The sequence below is a fragment of the Urocitellus parryii genome, chromosome 6 (genome assembly GCF_045843805.1).
Source record: "Urocitellus parryii isolate mUroPar1 chromosome 6, mUroPar1.hap1, whole genome shotgun sequence".
Lineage (NCBI taxonomy): Eukaryota > Metazoa > Chordata > Mammalia > Rodentia > Sciuridae > Urocitellus > Urocitellus parryii.
In genome coordinates this window covers 119,657,075-119,679,459 of record NC_135536.1, presented here as the reverse complement: position 1 = coordinate 119,679,459, position 22,385 = coordinate 119,657,075, and the positions used below count along the sequence as shown (strand labels likewise).

The 22,385-nt window shown below is 34.2% G+C and overlaps 1 protein-coding gene across 5 annotated transcripts in view; it reads right to left on the bottom strand.

Annotated features, from left to right (window-relative positions):
• Scaper (S-phase cyclin A associated protein in the ER) overlaps positions 1–22,385 on the bottom strand; it is a 433,811-nt gene that overhangs the window by 310,924 nt on the left and 100,502 nt on the right. For all 5 annotated transcript variants that reach the window (XM_077799449.1, XM_077799452.1, XM_077799448.1 and 2 more), the window contains one exon: positions 14,529–14,689. In XM_077799449.1, coding sequence (XP_077655575.1) covers positions 14,529–14,689 — 161 coding nt within the window. The remainder of the gene's footprint in view (positions 1–14,528; positions 14,690–22,385) is intronic.

Below are 22,385 nucleotides of genomic sequence, written 5' to 3'. Positions count from 1 at the left end.
ATTGGTGGATCTGAAGCCCAGATCCATCAGATAGTGGCTGGGTCTGCATGTGCTGGTCTGGGCCAGGAAGAAAGCCAGGCTCTCCCCAGCTCTGGGGTTCCTGGAGTGCCCAGGGATGGATGGGGCTGGTTATAACAGGTCAAGGGTTGAAAGAAGGTGTGAAGGCATCTATCTATCAGCTCACCTAGCCTGCATCCATGGAGAAGGGAAGCTGAGAAAGTTTTGAATGCCAGCAGAAACAATTGTTCGTTTTCCCCTCAAGTGTTTTTTTTTTTCCCCCTCTCTCACATCTCTACCATATTTGAATCGAAGTGTTTTTCATGTATCAGTTTATTGAGGACTGGGATATATGAATAGTATTTTACAGTTTTATTGTGTATTTTTATAGTTGTCTTTTATTTCTTTTCCTTTTTTTCTTCTTTTTTCATTATGTATATATATTTTTCCTGTCACATATCTGTTTCCCTGGATTCTCTTTCTCTCTTTTCTCCTGCTAACAGCTAACCTCTATCAATTCCGCTCTCATTCTTCCGATAAATTTTTACTTCTATCTTCTCTCCTCCTCCATCATGGGCATTACATCCTACACCACTTCTGTTCCATTATTTGAAAGTGTAAATAAACCCTTTTAGCAAACTTACTGCTTATATTGTAGACAATAATTGAACACATTATTTTGGTTTATTGGGACAAAAATGTAGATGTCTTAATAGGAGCTATTAGATTTAAGGTTGTATATTATTCAATTGCATCCTGATAATATTGGTCTGCCCCTTAAAGGTAAGGTACTAGAGAATTTTGGGGACCCTGGGGGTCTACAAGGTAGAAACTGTACTGCCTCAAATGCATACTGCTAGATGGGAAAACACACAAACAACATTTAAAAACAAGGGGAAAAAGTGCCCCAAACAAACCAAGATGCTCCCTTAATAGAATACCTTGACAACATAGTAGAAAAATGTCAGAGAAAGAGTTTAGAATGTACATAGTTAAACTGATATGCAAAGTAAAGGAAGGTATAAGAGGTGAAATCAGAGAGAAAATACAGGAAGTGGAAGTGACAAACCACTTCAACAAAAAGGCAGAGATTCTAAAACAAACCAAGCAGAAATCCTTGAAGTGAAGGAATCAATAAACCAAATTAAAAATTCAATGGAAAGCATCACCGACAGACTAGACCACTTGAAAGACAGAACCTCAGGAAACAAAGACAATATATATAATCTTGAAAATAAACATGACCATGCTCAGTATAAGGCAAGAAACCATGAACAGAACTTCCAAGAATTATGGGATAACATAAAAAGACCAAATTTAAGATTTATCAGGATAAATCAAGGTGCAGAGATAAAAACCAAAGGAATAAACAATCTTTTCAATGACATAATATCAGAAAATTTTCCCAGCCTAAAGAATGAATGAAAAATCAAGTACTTACAGGACCCCAAACATACAAATTAGAGCAGATACACACTAAGGTATATTATAACAATAACAACTAACATACAGAACACAGATAGAATCTTAAAGGCCACAAGAGAAAAATATCAAATTAGGTATAGAGGGGAACCAATTTGGATTTAAGCTGATTTGTCAACCTAGACTCTCAAAGCTAGGAGGTCCTGGAATAGTATATTTCAAGCTCTAAAAGAAAATGGATGCCAGCCAAGAATTTTATATCCAACAAAACAGAACTTCAGATTTGAAGATGAAATAAAGACCTTCCATAATAAACAAAAATTAAAAGAATTTACAACTAGAAAGCCTACACTCCTGAACATTCTTGACAAAATACTCCATAAGGATGAAATGAAGAGGGGAAAAAAACAGCAAACGGTGGAACTACACTGAAGGAATAGTCAATCAAAAGAGAAACTAAGTCAAATTAAAAAACAGAAAAAAACAAAATGACCAGGAATACAAATTACATGCAAACAATGACCTTGAATGTTAATGGCCAAAAGCATCCATCAAAAGGCATAGACTAGCAAGTTGGATTAAAAAACAAGACTCAACAATTTGCTGTCTCCAAGAGACTCACCTCATAGGGAAAGACATCCACAGACTGAAGGTGAAAGAATGGGAAAAAACATATCAATCATTTTGATCATGTAAACAAGCAGGGGTTTCCATCAGATAAAGTGGAATTCAAGCCAAACGTAATCAGAAGGGACAAAGAAGGAAATTTCATACTGCTTAAGGGAATTAGACATTAGCAAGACATAAGAATCATCAATATTTATGCCCAAACAATGGAGTATCTATGTACATCAAACAAACCCTTCTCAATTTCAAGAATCAAATAGAATACAACACAATAATACTGAGTGACTTTAACATTCCTCTCTCACTATTGGAAAGATTATCCAAACAAAACCTAAATAAAGAAACTATAGAACTAAATGATATGCAATCAATAATTTAGACTTAACAAACATATATAGAATACTTTATCCATCAACAAGCAAAGACACTTTCTTCTCATCAGCACATAGATCCTTCTCTAAAACAGACCATAACTTTGGCTACAAAGCAACACTTAGCAAATAAAAAAAAAAATACAGATAATACCCTGCATACTATCAGATCATAATGGAATGAAATTAGAAATCAAGGACAAAATAAAAAATAAAAGCTACTCTAACACCTGGAGACTAAATAATATACTACTGAATGACGAATGAACAGCAGAAGAAATCAAGGATGAAATAAAGAAAAAATATCTGGGGGTAAATGAGAATACTAATACAAAGTATCAAAATCTCTGGGACACTATAAAAGAAATACTAAGAGGAAAGTTCATTGCATTGAGTTCATTCATTAAAAGAATAAAGAGTCAACAACTAAATGAACTAATATTACATCTTAAAGCCCTTGAAAAAGAGGAAAAATTCAATGCCAAAAGCAGAAGACAGGGGTTATATATAGCTCAGTGGTAGAGTGCCTGTCTAGCATGTGTGAGGCACTGATTTTGATTAACAGCACCTTAATATAAATAAATAAAATAAAGTTCTATCAACAACTAAAAAAAAGTATTTTTTTAAAAAAAAGCAGAAGACAGAAAATAATTAAAATCAGAGCCAAAATCAATAAAATTGAAATGAAAAAAAAACAATTCAAAAAACTGACAAAACAAAAAGTTGGCTCTTTGAAAGAATAAATAAAATTGATAAACCTCTAGCCATGCTAATGAACAGAAAGAGAGAAATAACTCAAATTACTAAAATAAGTGATAAAAAAGGAAATATCATGATGGACACTGCTGAAATACAGAAGATAATTAGACACTATTTTGAAAATTTATGCTCCAATAAAACAGAAAATCTTAAAGACATCTATAAATTTCTAGAGACATATGACCTACCCAAACTGAATCGGGAGGAAATACACAATTTAAATATATTAATTTCAAGCAATGAAGTAGAAGACACCATCACAGATTCTTATCCAAGGTCTATAAGACCTTCAAAGAAGAATTAACACCAATACTCCTCAAATTATTCCAAGAAATAGTAAAGGAGGGAATCCTTCCAAATTCATTCTATAAGGCTAATATCACTCTGACACCAAAACCAGACAAACACACATCAAGGAAAGAAAACTTTGGACAAATATCCCTGTTGAACATAGGTACAGAAATTCTCAATAAAATTCTGGCAAATTGCATATAAAAACATATTAAAATGAGGGTCAGGGTTATGGCTCAGTGGTAGAGTGCTTACCTCATGTATGAGGCACTAGATTCAATTCTCAGCATATAAATGAATAAAATAAAGGTCCATCAACAACTAAAAAATATATATTAAAAAAAGATAGTGTACCACAATTGAGTGGGGTTCATCCCAGGGATGCAACGTAGATTCAGTATTAAGAAATCAATAAACATAATTCGGGGGCTGGGGTTGTGGCTCAGCAGTAGAGTGCTCGCCTCGCACATGCAAGACCCTGGGTTCGAGCCTCAGCACCACATAAGAATAAATAATTGAAATAAAGGTATTGTTTCCAACTACAACTAAAAAATATTTTAAAAAAATAATAAAAAAATAAACATAATTCATCAGATCAACAAGCTTAAAAACAAAAATCAGATGATCATCTCAATAGAAGCAGAAAATGTGTTTGACACAATACAACACCACTTCATGTTCAAAACACTAGAAAAACTAGGGATACCAGAAACATACATCAACATTGTAAAAGCTATAAATGCTAAACCCAAAGCCAACATCATTCTAAATGAAGGGAGGAAAAGCATTCCCTCTAACGGAACAAGACAAGAATGCCCTCTTTCACAACTTCTATTCAACATTAACCTTGAAACTCTAGCCAAGAGCAATTAGACAAGAAAAAGAAATTAAAGGGATATGAATATGAAATACTAATTGCCAATGATATGATTCTATATTTAGAAGATCCAAAAATATTCAACCAGAAAACTTCTAGAACTAATAAATGAATTCAGCAAAGTAGCAAGATATAAAGTCAACACCCATAAATCAAACACATTCCTATACATCAGTGACAAATCTACTGAAAGAGAAATTGAAAAACTACCCCATTCACAATAATCTAAAATAAAATACTTGGGAATCAATCTAACAAAAGAGGTAAGAGACTTCTACACAACACAAAAGAAAGAAAGCAAAGAACACCTTAGAAGATGGAAAGACCTCCCATGCTCCTGGATAGGCAGAATTAATACTGTCAAAATGGCTATACAACCAAAAGTGTTTTACAGATTTAATGCAATTCTTATTGAAATTCTACATAGAACTAGAAAAAGCAACCATGAAATTCATTTGGAAAAATAAGAGACCCAGAATAGCCAAAGCAATCCTTAGGAAGAAGAGTGAAGCAGGAGGCATCACAATAACAGACCTTAAGCTATACTACAGAGCCAGAGTAACAAAAACAGCATGGCACTGGCACCAAAACAAATATGTAGCTTGGTTGGTAGAGTACTTGCCTCACGTGCACAAGGCCCTGGGTTAAATCCCCAGCAACACACACACACACACACACAAAAAAAAATATGTAGACCAATGGTACAGAACAGAAGACACAAAAACAAATCCACATAAATACAGTTATCTCATACTAGACAAAGGCACAAAAAAAAATTCACTGGGAGAAAAGATAATCTATTCAACAAATGGTACTGGGAATATTGGAAATCCATATGTAATAAGATGAAATTAAACACCTATCTCTCACTATGCACAAAACTCAACTCATAGTGGATCAATAACTTAAGACACTATAACAGAGACCCTGCGCCTAACAGAAGAAAAAGTAGGGCCAAATCTCCATCATGTTCGCTCAGGATCTAACTTTCTTAACAAGACTCTTAAAGTGTAAGAAGTAAAATCAAGAATCAATATATGGATGGATTCAAACTTAAAAAAAAAAAAACTTCTTCTCAGCAAAGGAAATAATCAATAACGTGAAAAGAGAGCCTACAGAATGGGAGAAAATCTTTACCATATGCACCTTAGATACAAAACTTCATACCACAAAAAAAAAAATCAATAAATGAACTAAGGAACTGAACAGACACTTCACAGAAAAAGAAATACAATCAATCCACAAATACATACAAAAAGTATTCAACATCTCCAGCAATTAGAGAAATGCAAATCAAAACTACATTGAGATTCCATCTTACTCCAGTCAGAATGGCAATTATCAAGAACACAAGCAACAATAAATGTTGGCGAGGATGTGGGGAAAAGGTACACTCATACATTGCTGGTGGTGCAACTGCAAATTGGTGCAACCACTATGGAAAGTATGGAGATTCCTCAGAAAACTTAGAATGGAACCACCATCTGACCTAGCTATCCCACTCCTCAGTTTATACCCAAAAGACTTAAAATCAACACACTACAATGATGCAGCCACGGCAACATTTATAGCAGCTCAATTCACAACAGCAAACTATGGAATCAACCTAGGTGCCCTTCAACGGATGAATGGATAAAGAAGTTGTATATGTACACAATGAAATATTACTCGGCCTTAAAGAAGAATGAAATGATGGCATTTATTGATAAATGAATGGAACTGGAGAACATCATGTTAAGTAAAATAACCAATGTCCAAAAACCAAAGTCAGAATGTTTTCTCTGATATGCAGATGCTAATTCACAATGGTGGGGAAGGGGATGCTAGGGAAGAATAGAGGTACTTTGGATTAGACAGAGGGGAGTGAGAGGAGGGGAGGGAATATGGGGGTAGGAATGATAGTAGAATGAATTGGATATTATTACCCAATATGCATATGTGACTATACAACCTGTGTGATTCTACATCATGTACAACCAGAAGAATGAGAAGTTATATTCCATTTATGTATGATGTGTCAAAATGCATTGTCATGCATAATTAGAACAAATAAGAACAATAGGAGTAGGTCAATTTCTGAAGCTTTATCAGTAAAACTGAAAATCTACATTCATATTATCACATGAATCACTAAAGGTAAGGAAATTAAGTTCCAGGAAAAAATATTTACAAAATGTTTATTCTTTTAATTGGCAAATTAACTCATTATCTTATTTTTTTTAAAAAAATAGTGTATTCATTGTATAAACAAATATGCAGTGATTTAAGGTAAAGATATCAGACAAAAGCTATGATCTTTTATTTTAAAGATCTGGCTCTGGATGGGCACCGAGGCACACATTTGTATTCCCAATTTTGGGGAAGCTGAGGCAAGAGGATTGAAAATTTGAGGCCAGCTGTACAAATGTATGAGGTTCAATCCTCAGTACCACAAGGGTGGGAGAGCAAAGGTGAGATAAAGGTCTGAGTTTGAAATCTTTAAGGAGAAAGTGTGTTTATATTTGTGATTTTTTTAATGTTTAGTCTATGAAATTTCTGAAATCCACAGTAGAGAGAAAACAGCAGAAAGAACCCTATGTTTCAATTATTGAAGCTTCAATGTCTATCTATATTTTGCCACATTTGTTTCCTTTTTAAATGCTTTTTAATTGGCACATAGTAACTGTATGTATTTACTGGATATATTGTGACATTTCAGTACATGTATATAAGGTGTAATGATCATATCTTGGTAACTGTCATATCCACTGTCTCAGAAATTTATCATTTCCCTGTGCTGGGGACAAAATCCTATCTTCTAGTTATTTTGAAATGTTCAATGAGTTTTCGTCAACCATCATTTACTCTACTGTGCTACAGAACCTTAGAAGGTTTTCCTCCTAACCAACTGCACCCCTGTACTCATCAACCAGCCTTTCTTCATTTCCCCTCCCCTTCCCTTCCTGAGCTGTGGTAACCACTATTCTACTCCCTCCTCCTATGAAATCGACCTTTCAGCTTCTGCATAGAAGTGAGAATATGCAGTATTTGTCTTCCTGTGCCTGACATATTCACTTAATATAATGGTCACCAATTCCTCTAATGTTACTGCAAACAGCAGGATTTTATTCTTTTTCACTTGAATAATATTTTACCCTGTAATTTCACATTTTCTTATTCATTCATCAGTCAGTGAATACCTAGGTTGGTTCCATATCTTGGCTATTATGAATAATGCTGCAATAAACATGTGAGTACGTAAGTCTCTTTGACTGATTTCAATTTCTTTGCTTATATATCCAGCAATGTCACAGCTGGCTCATGTGCTGATTTTACTTCTAGTTTCCTGAAGAATCTCTATAGTATTTTCCATAATGTCTGTACTAATTTACATTCCTACCAACATCTTTCTCCGTGTCCATATCAGCATTTGTTATTTTTTGTCTTTTTGACAATAACCATTCCAATTCAGATGAGATGATATCTTACTGTGGTATTCACTTCCATTTCCCTGATGATGAGTGATGTAAAGCTCTTTTTCATTTACTTTTTGACTCTCTGCATATCTTCTTTTAAGAATGTCTGTTCAGATCATTCACAAATTTTAAAATCAGATTATATGGATTTTGCTACTGAGTTTTATGAGACTCTTAATACCAATCTAATACCAATCTCTTATCAAAAGCATAGTTTGTCCTTCCCCATTATTTTTTCTGAAAATATTTTAATGCAAATCTTAAACATCATATAATTTTCCCTGTTCCCAACCATGTTCTACACAAGCAGTAGAAATGGGGTTCCCCTCTGTGGAATGGGCTGGCTGCAAAATAAAGGCTAAGAGAAGTAGAATGACTGAAAAAAAACACAGGACACAGAAAACATCTTTAAAAAGCGGAGCCAGGACAGTACTAGCCCAATCATTCAGATGGAGCTTCCACATTAAAAAAGGCCAAATGGAGGCTGGGGTTGTAGCTCAGTGGTAGAGTACTTACCTTGCATGGGTGAGGCACTGTGTTCAATCCTCAGCATAACATAAAAATAGATAAAATAAAGATATTGTGTTCATCTGCAACATACATATACATATACATATATATACACACACATATATGTGTATGTATGTATGTATATATATATAAAAATTTTTAAAGGGCCAAATGGAGCCCACGCTTGCTTTATTTATATCGGGGAACATCCAAGGCCTTCCATAGAATGTTCTTCACCAAAAAAGGTAGGTGGGCTGCCCAGTTTCCAAGCAGTTACACTCATCTCTGGAGCTACTGTGAGGGATCTTCCTAGTAGAGCAGAGATAAAGCTCATATGCCTTGAGCAATCTATTGCATGAGAGAGCCACAGGTAGTTTCCAAGGTAAAACCTAAAATCTCCTTTTCTGTCATACCAAGAGGAGACCCTTAAGTAATTCACAGGTGGCTTCACGCACCCTGTAAATATTCAGCACATTTTCACAGATACAAATTTCTTTAAAATACAATTACAATATTCAACAAAACTAACAATAATGACTTAAATCATATACTATTCAATCTATATTCAATTTTCACTGATGTTTAACTTTATCAATACTTGGTACATAAAGATTTCTGTTTATATTTAAATATATTTCATGCAAATTACAAAAGAACTGCATGATGAATGATAAAAACACAAATCAAGAAGAAAAAATTAAATTATAAAATTAAAGAAGTTTGGACTAGGGTTGTAGCTCAGTGGTGGAGCACTTGCCTATCCTGTATGTATAAAGCACTGGCTTCAATCCTCAGCACCACATAAAAATAAATAAATAAATAAATAAATAAATAAATAAATTGTGGGGGCTGGATCTGTAGCTCTGTGGCAGAGTGTTTGTCTCACATGCATGAGGCTCTGGGTTCAATTCTCAGCACCACGTAAAAAGAAACAAATAAAATAAAGGCATTCTGTCCATCTACAACTGAAAAAATTAAAAATAAAAATATTGTGTCCATCTACATCTTTAAAAATTTTTTAATTAAAAACTGTTTTTAAATTAAAGAAGTTTAACACAAGATTTTAGTTTCCAGTTAATTTAACTGACTCACTCATAGAAGTACTATGATTACTCACTTTATCTTTTAAAGGAAAGAAAAACAGATCTCTTTAAAAGTTTCCTTATAGAAAGAAATACTGCTTAAACCTTGGAGCTATTCCATTAACCAATAAGACAGCCAACACAAACACTATCGTATAATAAAAAAAAAATTGAAATAATAATTGAAACAAGTAAAAAGTATATCAAAATAAAAACTATAACAGGTCTCTTAGAAATTGAGAAAATAGTTACAGAAAAAATACAATTTTAATGAACCTTCAGTGAAAACTATATTGAAAAATTATTCCCATAATAAAGAATGTTTAAGAACAGCAAATCATGTGATTAAACTGTCAGAGAACTCCTAAAAACTTAGAATAATGTTAGGATAGAGGTGCATAAAGCTAAAAATTATATTTCATTTCAAACTTTTTACTTGTACATTTTTTTAATATTACAAATGCCATTAATAAAGTTACAGTAAATTCATATCAATACAATCAAATAATTGAAGAGCACTTAAAATAAACCCAGCCTGACTATAACATATTATCATTTTTATTTATCACAGTATTTCATTAATACTTTATTTAGACTATTTACATCAATGTTCAAAAGATAATCTTTTATTGTAATTTCTTAATTAGGTTTTTATAGTAAGATTATGCTAGCCCATAAAACAATCTCTTTTATTCTTATGAAGAATTTCTATAAGATTTATATTATTTTTATCTTAAATGTTTGGAAGAATTTGCAGATGAAGTCCATCTTGAGCTAGAATTTTCTTGTGAAGAGATTTTAATTTCAGACTCACATTTTTAAAAGGTTATCTGCAAGTCCCTTCAAATTTTTCTAATTATTGAAATGCAAATTTCAAGTTGCTTTTTTTCAAGAAATTTGTCAATTTCTTTTAATTTTCCAAATTCCTGTATGCTGCTGCTTATAATTTCCTTTTACTATCATTTTAATATCTATAGATAATCTCTAGTCACATCCTCTATTTCATTGCTGGTATTATATCTTATCTCTTTTTTCTTGATCGGTATAACTAAAGATTTGTTTATTGTATTAGTCTATTTGGCTTTGTTAAATGTCTCATTATCACCTAATATATTTTCCTTCTTTTAATGTTCCTTGATTTAACTAGTTCTTTTGTAACGAGAACTGAATGTAAAAGACATAAACTGGATTTTAGCTTTATTTCTTTTATAATATATACAATTAAAGTTAAAAATTTTCCTCAAAGCATAGCTTTATCTCACAACTTCTTCCATGTTCAATTGATTTTATCAAATTTTCATTGCCCTTTCTGATTCCACATAAAATTATTTTCCAAAATTAAAAAATTTCAGAATTGTATAGCTATTGTAACTGTAATTTATTTCTAATTTAATCCTTTTGTGATCCATGACAAAGTACTTTCCATCACCTGAAACCTGCTAAGGCTGGTCTAATGGCTTAGCACATTTTAGCTTCCGTAAAAGTTCCACGTGTGCTTGAGTATGTATTTAGATTTACAGTTCCAGCAATGACAGAGTAACTTGTATGAAAACTGGCCCTCTTCCTGCCAATAAAAACCATAAAGGCTACACAAAATATATAAATGGACTGTTTAAAGGCTGTGGAAAGCAACCAATATAAGCAAGTTTTAAGAAACTACAATTCTTGAAACAGGAATAACAACATTAGACCCACATTCACCCTAGCATTTTGCTTGAAGACATTTCAAATTCAGAAAGCAGGAGAAATGATTCCTTGCAAAAACCAGCATTCCCAACTGACTGAAACAGAATTAGGAGTTCAGGAAGTCTAAAGCAACTGGGACATCAGGGGCAAAAATCTCAGAAAGCGGGGGTGCATGGGTACTATAAGGAAGTGAGCCAAAAAATCTGCATTCAATCTCCCTTAACATGCCTGACAAGTGCTGGACTTTGCATATTCAGGGCAAAACTCCAAAAAACCTACAAACCTAGCAGAAAGCAACAGCTGGAAAGCTAATGAGCAGAACAGATTTTACAACAATTATATAGTGCTAAGGAAACAAAAGTTGGGATCCAGGGATGTAATGGGCTTTACAAATATCCTATATTTTCAGCTGAGACCCCTAAAGGAACAGGAACAAAACTAAAATACATCAACCTTAATAACATCACAAACCAAACCTTGACAGGATTAGGATGGTCTGATTATACTCTAATCTTGCCAAACACACACTCCCACTCCCATATACACACACACAGAGACACACACACACACACACAAAAAAAAAACTTTTAAAAGAAGGCTCTATAATTTTAAATATATACTGTTAAAAATTGTGAGATATGTTAAAGAAAAGGTGAAATAACTGAAAACCTACCAGAAATGTTTATAAAGTAAACCCACAAGTTGTAGAGTCATTTTAATTTTCAGTCATAGATGTTTTTAAAAAGCTATACATGAAAGGGGCTGGAGTTGTGGCTCAGTGGTAGAGCATTTGCCTCGCACGTGTGAGGCATTGGGTTCGATCCTCAGCACCAATATAATTAAATAAATAAATAAACAAAATAAAGGTACTGTGTTCATCTACAACTAAAAAAATTTTTTTAAAAATTAAGCTATATATGATAAATAAGTCCAAAAACTATGGAAAGATGGAGACTATCAGCAGACATTTATTTCATAGAATCAGTTTTGAAGACCAGTAGCTTATGATCTATATCAAATCTGGATGTGTTCCTCAGGTATGGTTTTTCTTGATCTGAAAAACCTGGGTATTAGGTGGGAGAAGAGGGCTGGAAGGGGAAGTGAAGATGAAGGTCCCCAACACTAATTTCTAGAGAGTCTTTCACTTATACCCCTGTTGTAAATACACTACTCTTACCTTCTAATGTGCGTGGTCCTTTGGATCAAACACTATCTTTCCTACCACCTCTAAAAAATAAACCTCCAATATTCTTCTGGAATGAGAGCGGAATAGTCCTGCTACAATTCAGATTAAGTGGAGGAGGGTTCAGGAAACTAAACTCCTTAAAGTACCACCCTTCCACGTACCCTTACTTCCAAAAATAAATATAACACCAATCTTCCAACTTTTGGGCATTCTGTGATTGCTTTTCAGTTTTGTCTCTTTTTTGCATCTTGGGATTCACCTAACTCACTGAAATTCTGTTACAAGCAATCTTTCTTCTTTCCGACTTCCAAAGAATCTGTTCATATCATCTTTTCTCCTTTTTCTTAAGCTGAATTTTTAAATCCTTTTATATCATTTTAGCTGGGCTTGGGAGTAAGCAAATTAAAGGCATGTGGTCAATCATTTTCAATTAGAATTATTTTATAGCATATAGTTATAAACTTCATTACAATAGCTACCATTATTACCAATTATTTGAGGTATATGCCATAACTCACTGAGCACAACAATGCACTAAAACCCCAAAACTAAAAGTGAAGGTGTTCTAAAACAAAATTTTCCAATACCATAATACCGTTTCCTTAAGCACAGTTCATTATCTATCATCATCTCTCATTTCATCTCAACCAAATGGATTTCTCATAAATAATCTCAAAGTATTCATTTAAACAAAGCCATAAGTGCTAATTTTATATAATTACTCTAAGGTTTTTGCAACTTTGATTTTTATAACAAGTTTCTCTCAGATTGTTTATAGATACAGAAATTAGAGAGTATTGATTTCATATTTTCCTACCTCTTTCTCAGAGAAGGAACTTGCTATGATTTGAATGTGGTTTGTTCCTCAAAGGTTCATGTAATTGAGGTCTGGTCCTCAGTGTGGCAGCATTAAGATGGTGGAAGCTTAAGAAGTAGGACCTTAATGGAGGTGATTAGGTCACTAGGGGTTACTTCCCTTGAAAAGGATAAGGTAATTCTAGTGGGATCCCAGTGGTTCCCATAAATGTGGATTGTTTAAAGGCGCTCGGGGGCGGGGGGGGGGGGGGGGGGGTGGGGACGAACTTGATGCATACATTGCTCTCTGGCTTCCTGTCTCACTATATGATTACTTTTACTACCATCATGATGATATTATCTACCATAAGGCCCACTTTAAAGGCCTAACTGATGGGGTCACCCAATCTTGGATTTTCAGTCTCTTGTAAGCTAAATAAATCTCTTTGTAATCTACCCAGTACTTTGTTACAGCAACAGAAAACAGACAAATACAGAATTTTTACCTACTAGCAAGGTGCTACTTCTCAGCCTATATGAAGAAACCAAGTACAAAATGTTGGGTGAAAATAAAGAATATTATTTGAAATAAGCCAATACAACTTGCTAATACCAAAATCCAAAACAAATCAAAGTATATCCATAATACAAAGATAGCAAGGCCTTTGTTATGTGCACCAAAATATGTCTTTCTGAACCAAGAAGTTTCAAAGGGCTCTTCCACTGAAGGAAAAAGATAGCATTTTCTGAAGTTCCCCTTTACTCATAACAAACTCATTATTACTTATTATCATTCTCACATCCCAGACTCTGAATATATTTTTTAAAATCCACAGATTTCTACAGAAAAAGATTTTATGAAGGAAATTCTTGTGAGATAAATCATACCCTCATAATGACACACTATCTATTTATTTGTGTTCCTTGATTATTCTGATAGCTTAGAGAATAAATGTTTGAACAACCATAAACAGATTATTCTGAAGTACCAAAATAATCAAATATTAAAGAGCTAAAATTGTAATATGCTACTTTTAAAGAGTATATTCTGCCTAAAGAATGGAGCAGACTGTCATTTTCTTCTCTGGATCAAAACAATTGTAAAATATTATATAAATAAACTAACAAAGATATTCTTCTTAAAGGGTATACAGTGTAAACCTAAAACTAGAATGATCTCTACTGGCTAACACACTGTGCTAAAAAATGGTTCTGCTTAGCTTTTAAGAACTTTTTGTGGAGCTGGCAACTCTCCCCCCCTCCAGTGCTGGGGATGAAATCCAAGGCCTTGTGAACACTAGGCAAGCTCTAAACTAACACACACCACAGTCCCTATTCTGCAGTGTATAATCACACAGAAGATGCAAAAGGATAAATACATAATTCTAATGAGACCAATTTTAAACTGTGTAAATATTTTTGAATATACATTTATCTACTACATAAAAAAGCTAATTCAAGGTCACTTGCCATTTTTGCGGGAAGTCTTCTGCACTGCCATTGGTGGACAGGGCTGAGCAGGTGCTGTATCTGAAGAATTGGTAGAGCCTGCATGATGAGCCTTTACTTTGTCAGCCCAACTGACACCTGTGGGAGCCACACGTGGAGCAGCCACTGTGCCAGGAGAACCCCTATGGTGATAAATAAATACAGCTAATAAATTAAATATTAAAGTAACAATTTTAAATACATACTTAATATATTACATTTTAAATTAATTGTATGCATGTATCTATTATACTATCACAGATATTTAAGGTGACTAAATTCACAGATTTATCTTGATCTAAACTGGTAAATCATTAATTTTTATCTAGCTACGAAGAAATGGAACTAAGGATAATAAACAAGACTTACTTGATCACTTAAATAATTCATTGAAGCAGGAAATATAAAAAAAAATTCAGAGTTATAAGGAACATGGGAGAGTAGGAGGAGGCCATATTCCAGGCTGCTCCATAGCATGAGACCATGATAGTGGAAATACAGGTTCTCAGTGAGGTAGGTGAAAGAGGGATTTCACTGGGATTTAACACTGGACACTTAGAGCACAATGTGAACGCAGAAGTCTGGACACAACAAAATAAAGAAGAAAGCCCACCATAAGCAACAGCTGCTGGAGCCAACTCACCATGGCCAAAAGGGAAGGGGACTAAAGAAAGCCATATTTCAGGTGATTGCAAGGTATGTCTTGGTGCAGAGAAATCTGAGATCAAAAACAGTGCCTAACATTAGACCAGAGTCCTTGCGCCTACTAGAAGAAAATGTAGGCCCAACTTCTCATCATGTTGGTATAGGAACTGATTTCCTCAACAAGAATCCTAAAGGTAAGAATGAAAATCAAGAATCAATAAATGAGATGGAATCAAACTAAAAAGCTTCTTCACAGTAAAGGAAACAATTAATAACATGAAGAGAGAGCCTACGGAATGGTACAAAAACTCTGCTACCTGCACCTCAGATACAGCATTAACCTTCAGCATATATAAAGAACTCAAAGAACTTAAACCAAAAAACAATAACCCAATGAATAAATGGACTAAGGAACTGAACAGACACTTCACAGAAGAAATACAATCAAATCAACAAATATATGAAAAAATGTTCAACATCTCTAGCAATTAGAGAAAAAATGCAAATCAAAACTACACTGAGTTTCCATCTCATTCTCCAGTCAGAATGGCAATTATCAAGAACACAATCAACAATAAATGTTGGCCAGGATGTAGGAAAAAGGTACACTAATACATTGCTGGTAGGACTGAAAATTGGTACAATCACTATGGAAAGCAGTATGGAGATTCCTCAGAAAACTTGGAATGAAACCACCATTTGACCTTGTCATCCCACTCCTAGATTTATACCCAAAGGACTTAAAATCTGCTGAGGGCCATTGCCAAGTAGGAATGACGCATCGAAATTTCCTTGCCAGCGTACCCCATGTTGCTTAGAGGAAGGACTCGTGGAAATGGACTTGCCTTGGACATTCGCTGTGACATTGCATGTATGAGAAAGGTGACCCTGCTCAAGGACCAGGGTGGATCCAGGTTTAGGGAGGATCCTACTGGATTAGGGCGGATCCAGGTTTAGGGTGTATCCTGCAGGTTTTAGGGAGTATCCCACTCCTTGGGTTTAGGGCGTTCCTGGTTTAGGACAATCTGGGTTTAGGGCGGTTCCAAGTTTAAGGTTATTCCTGCTGGGAATAGGGCGCATCCTGCTGCCTGAGTTCCCCTTGAGTTCTCCTGGGATTCAGGAAGTATTTGGGATTCAAAGCCTGGTGGAGTACGTGAATTTGGGGGCAGAACTTGGATTTCCCCAGAACGTGTTTGTACAGGGCCGGTGTGAGTTGGGGAATAAAGGATTGCTGTTTGAATCTACAAAGTGTGAGTGGCTCGTGATCTTGTGCCCAGCCAGACTGCGGCAAAAATCAGGATACTACAGTGACGCAGCCACATCAATGTTTATAGCAGCTCAATTCACAATAGTTAAACTATGGAATCAACCTAGGTGCCCTTCAACAGATGAATGGATAAAGAAGATGTATATGTACACAATGGAATATTACTCAGCCTTAAAGAATAATGAAATGATGGCATTTGCTGGTAAATGGATGGAACTAAGCAAAATTGGTTATTATGCTAAGAAAAATAACCAATGTCCAAAAACCAAAGTCAGAATGTTTTCTCTGATATGCAGATGCTAATTCACAATAACTAACGGGTGGAGGAGCTAGGGAAAAATATAGGTACTTTGGATTAGACAGAGGGGAGTAAAGGGAGTGGAGCAGGTATAGGGTTAGGAATGATAATAGAATGAATTGGAAATTATTACCCTATGTGCATATATGCTTACACAACTGGTGTAACTCTACATCATGTACAACCAGAAGAATGAGAAGTTATATTTCATTTATGTATGATGTGTCACAAAATGCATTCTACTGTCATGTATAACTAATTAGAACAAAAAGAAAAAAGAAAAAAGAAAAAAAGACCCAGAGTAGCCAAAGCAATACTAAGAAAGAAAAATGAAGCAGGAGACATCACAATACCTGATCTGAAATTATACTACAGAGCTGTACTAACAACAACAACAAAAAAACATGGTATTGGCACCAAAATAGACATGAAGACCAACAGAATAGAATAAAATATGCGAAGAAAAACTTATCTGATATTTGAAAAGGGTGCCAAAAATATATCTATGTATATATCCATATATATATATAATAAAATTAGATTCCTATCTTTCACCCTACACAAAAATTAAATCAGAATGGATCAAAGACTTAGGAATTAGACCAGAAGCTTTACAACTGGTAGAAGAAAACACAGGGTCAACACTCCATCATACAAGTGCAACACAGACTTCCTTAAGAAGACCCTCAAAACACAACAAATAAAACCAATAATCAGTAAGTGGCATGACATTTAACTAAAAAGCTTCTGCACAGCTACAGAAATGATTAAATGCATGAAGAGAGAGCCTACAAAATGGGAGAAAATCTTGGCCAGTTACTCTTCTGAAGGAGATTTATATTCAGAATATACAGAAAAAATCAAAAAAATTAACACCAAAAAAAAACCCCAATAACATCAAATAACCCAATCAATAAAAGGGCAAAATTTAACAGAAACTTCACAATAGAAAAAACACAAAATGCCAATAAATACATGAAAAAATGATCAACACCTCTAGCAACAAGGGAAATGCAAATCAAAACTAAAATTTCATTTCACTCCAATCAGCGTCAACGATCAAGAATAAAAATAACAATAAATGATAGCAAGGTTGTGGGGAGAATGGAATACCTGTATGTTGTTGGTGGAACTGCAAACTAGTACAACTAATCTGGAAAGCAGTTTGAAGATTCCTCAAATAACTATGGATGAAACTACCATAACACCCAGCTATCCCACTTCTGGGTATTTTCCCAAAAGATCTAAAATCAGCAAACTACAGCAACACAGCCACATCTATGTATTCAGCAGAACAATTCACAACAGCAAAATTATGTCAATAACCTAGGTGGCCATCGATAAAAGAATTAAGAAATTGTGACATACACAATGGAGTTCTAGTCAGCCATTAAAAAGAATGAAATTATGGCATTTGCCTGTAAATGGATCGAAATGGAGAATATCATGTGTAGTGAAATTAGCCAAACTCAGAAACTCAAAGATTGAATGTTGGCTCTCAATGCTGAATTTAGACTAAAATAAAGGAAAGGGAGAGGGAAGAATAAGATTACATAAGGAATCAATCAAATGCAAATTAATACTTGAGCAAAACGAAGTCTCATAGAATAGAAGAGGGGGTAATACAGAAAAGCAAAGGGGGAAGAAAAGGGGAGGAATCATGAACTGAAATTGATTTCCATGCATGTATGAGTTGTTGAGATGAACCCAACTATTGTACATAACCATAAAGCTCTAATAATGATAAAAACAAAAAGCTAGAACAAAGAATTTTGATTGTTTTCACAATAAAGAAATGAAAAAAAAATTGAGGAAATAGATGTTTAACCTGATTTATATATCAACAATGTATACATCTACTGAAAGATCACATGGTACCCCATTAATACGTACCCTTTTAATGTTTTTATATATCAGTTAAAAATAAACTGGCAGGGCTGGGGCTGTAGTTCAGTGGTAGAGCACTTGCCTAGCATACATAAGGCACTGGGCTTGATTCTCAGCACTGCATACAAATAAATAAGGGTCCACTGACAATTAAAAAAATGTTTTTAATTAAAAAATAAATGAATTGGCACATAATTTAAAAGTTCAATAATATTATAAAAGAAAATAATAAATTTTCATAGTACCATAAACTTTTATTTTTGCTCATGTATTTTAATAATATAAATTTGCTAATCTTGACATAGAGAGTAGTAAAACTGGGTTTTTCTTTGTGTACATTTCTCACATGATACACAACATGATGCCTCACTAACAATGTTCAATTCTGATTCCTTAAAGTGAACTGGTACTATTTTCGACAAACTTTCATAGCTGTCTAGTCACTCATTTTGTAGCAACTTTAACAGTATATCTTTATCAAAGTTTCCCAAAAATTCTCTTATTTTTCACAAAAACAATGACTCTTTTTGCCCTCATATATTACTGGTTTGCTTAATACTTAAATTATGAGTTAAAATAATGAACATAGCTTGTATACATCAAGTTTCATAATTACTAACATATTCAGAATAAACAAAACTCAACCAACATGAACAGAAGGAAGTAGAAAACCTAAGGGTAGGAAACCTGTGAGCCACAACTGTTCAGCAAGCTGAAAGAAACCGATTTCCAGTGATGAGAAATACTGTCAATTAACCCAACAATATGGAGAACAGTATGAGAAATTTTACCACACATTCACTGGAGGCTTTCAATGCTAAAATAAACCAAGTACTACTTTGAACCACAGACCACTCAAATGCACTAAAATCAAGTTAACTTAAAATGATGCTTGTGTGTAGAAATATTTATTTTCGTTTGCTTACATTCATTACCCTATTTGACTAAGGTCTAATTATTATAAATTTATGAAGTCCAGGAAACTTCATCAAAGGCAATGCTATCTGATAATTCCATAAAGAAGCTTAAAAAGAAAAGTTTGATTCTATTGAATAAACAAACATTTGAACTTCTTTTACTAAGGGCCAGCTACACTTCCAGAGTGCTTATAATACAGACATATGGCAAAGATCTTGCCTCAAAGATGGTCACAGAAGGGGAAAAAAAGATATTAAAAAATTATAACACATTGCGAATATAACAATACAACTTATATCCAAGGTTTACCAGTAATAAGGTGAAAGTTGTTAACTGTGAAAAGGTGGGAGTTGGGGAAGAAAGGTTCTCAAAAAAGGTTAGGTTTAAAAGATGCAAAAGCTAAGAGTAGTGGCACACACCTATAATTCCAGCAGCTCAGGAGGCTGAGGGCAGAGGATCACAAATTCAAAGCCAGCCTCAGCAATTCTGCGACGCCCCAAACAACGTAGCAAGATCCTGTCTCAACATAAAATATAAAAAGGGTTGGGGATATAGCTCAGTGCTTAAGCACCTCTGAGTGCAATCCGCCAGCACAAAAAAAAAAAAAAAAAAGACAAAAGAGAACTTTCCGAGCAAACTACTTACTATCCTTTCATTAAATATTACATGTTAAGACTTACTCTAACAAATTTAGAGTGCAAACAAATTTTTCTTAAAAATAAATCTCCCCAGGGACATTGGAAGAAAACAAATGAGAAAATTTTTAACATCACAGCTACTAGAAGTAGCAATAACATTTGAGGCAAACAAAGACTGACCAAAAAACCTTTAAAGGAAAAGCTGGAGAGTGAAATCTCTGCATAGGGCTTTGAAAGCTCCAACATATTCTTAGAAATGGACATATTCTACAAATAGACATGTTACATGCATGTTCCTCCAAAAATCTGAGAGGCCCATAATGTCTCATCTCTGACTAACCTTGAAGCTTTGGGAAAATGGGAAGAGAGAGCAAAGGCAGCGTTGGATACTACCAGAGCATACTGACAGTGTGTTCCAACAGACACACAGAATTATTCAAGGACTAAGAGATTTATTGGCTCAAGGCATTTAAGGAAACTTCTGCCAAATCATTAGCTGATGAGTAAGCTAACTAGCAGAGGTTTTGGAGGCCATAAAACAAAGAAAAATCTTCACAGAATTACTTTAAGAAACTCACTAAACTGATAGTAACAAATAAACATGCATAATAACAATCCTAGCGAAAAATGAACAGAGCCTAAAGACCTGTGAGACACCAATAAGAGTATCATCATATGGTCAGGTGCAGTGGTGGACGCCTGTAATCCCAGCAACTTGGGAGGCTGAGGAAGGAAGATTGCAAGTTTGAAGCCAGCCTGAGTAATTTAGCAAGGCTGTAGGAATTTATTGAGACCCTGTCTCAAAATAAAAAATTAAAAGGGCTAGGAATGGGGCTCAGTGGTATAACAGCCCTGAATTTAACCACCAGTGTCCCCTACCCCCATAAAAAAGTATTGTCATATGTATGGTGGATTCTCAGAGAAAAGGGAAAAGAAAGAATATTTTAAGAAATAAGGGGCCAAAAATCAAAACTACACTGAGATTTCATCTAATACCAATCAGAAAGTCAGTCGTCTAGAATACAAATAATAAAAAATGCTAGAGAAGATGTGGAAAAAAGAAACACTGTTACACTGTTAATACGATTGTAAATTAGCACAACAAAAATGAAAATCTGTAGGATGTTCCTCAAAAGACTAGGCATGGAACCACCATATGACCACATTATTACACTCCTTGGTATTTATCCTAAAGAATTAAAGTCATCATACTACACTGATACATGGTTTCACAGACTAGATATATAAAAGAAATAATGGGCTGAAACTTTCCAAAGTTTATGTAAAACAACTAATCTACACATCCAACAGAAACAGTGAACTCTAAGAACTCAGAGGTCCACACACAGATACATCATCATCAAACTATTGAAAGCCAAAGATGGGAAGAGAATCTTAAAAGCATTGAGAAGTGACCCATTATATTAAAAGCTCTTTGATAAGAATAACACCTGATTTCTCATTAGAAACCATGAAAGCTAGAAGGCAGTGAAATAACATATTCAATCTACTAGAAGAAAAAGTCTATCAACCAAGGATTCTATGTAGTACAAAACTATTCTTCCAAAACTGAAAGATAAGATATTCCTAGATAAACAAAAACTGAGAAAAATCTCTCACCAGTAGACCTGCCTAAAAAGAAATGCTAAAGGGAGTCCTTTTTAGGCTGAGAGTAAGAGGACAATGGACATTAATTTGAATCCATAAGAAGAAATAAAAGAGCACCAGTAAAAAACTAGAAAAGGTAACTTCATAGGTAAATATAAAAGACCGTAAAAATGTAGTTTTTGTTTATAACTCTTTTCTTCTAACTCATTCAAAAGACAACAGCATAAATTATAAAACTGTGGTATTAGTTGGTTTGAGTATTATCTCTTTATTAATAATTTTGATTTGTAAAAAAAAAAAAGAAATTGCTAGTTTATCACATGAATAATTTTGCATGAAATAGGCTAATAGGTTTTAATCTTTGGAACACTAATTATCTTTGAATATATCACATTTCCTAAAAGTTAAATAGTAATTCTACTGAATTTTTAAAAATTTTTATTCAGACAATTTCAAACATATATACAATGTAGGAAAACACAGCGTGGTAAACCAACTTCTTCCCCCTCTGGCTTGAAATTATCAGGAAGAATGTGCCAAAAATACACATCCTGAGATAAGTAGGAACTATCCAGAAC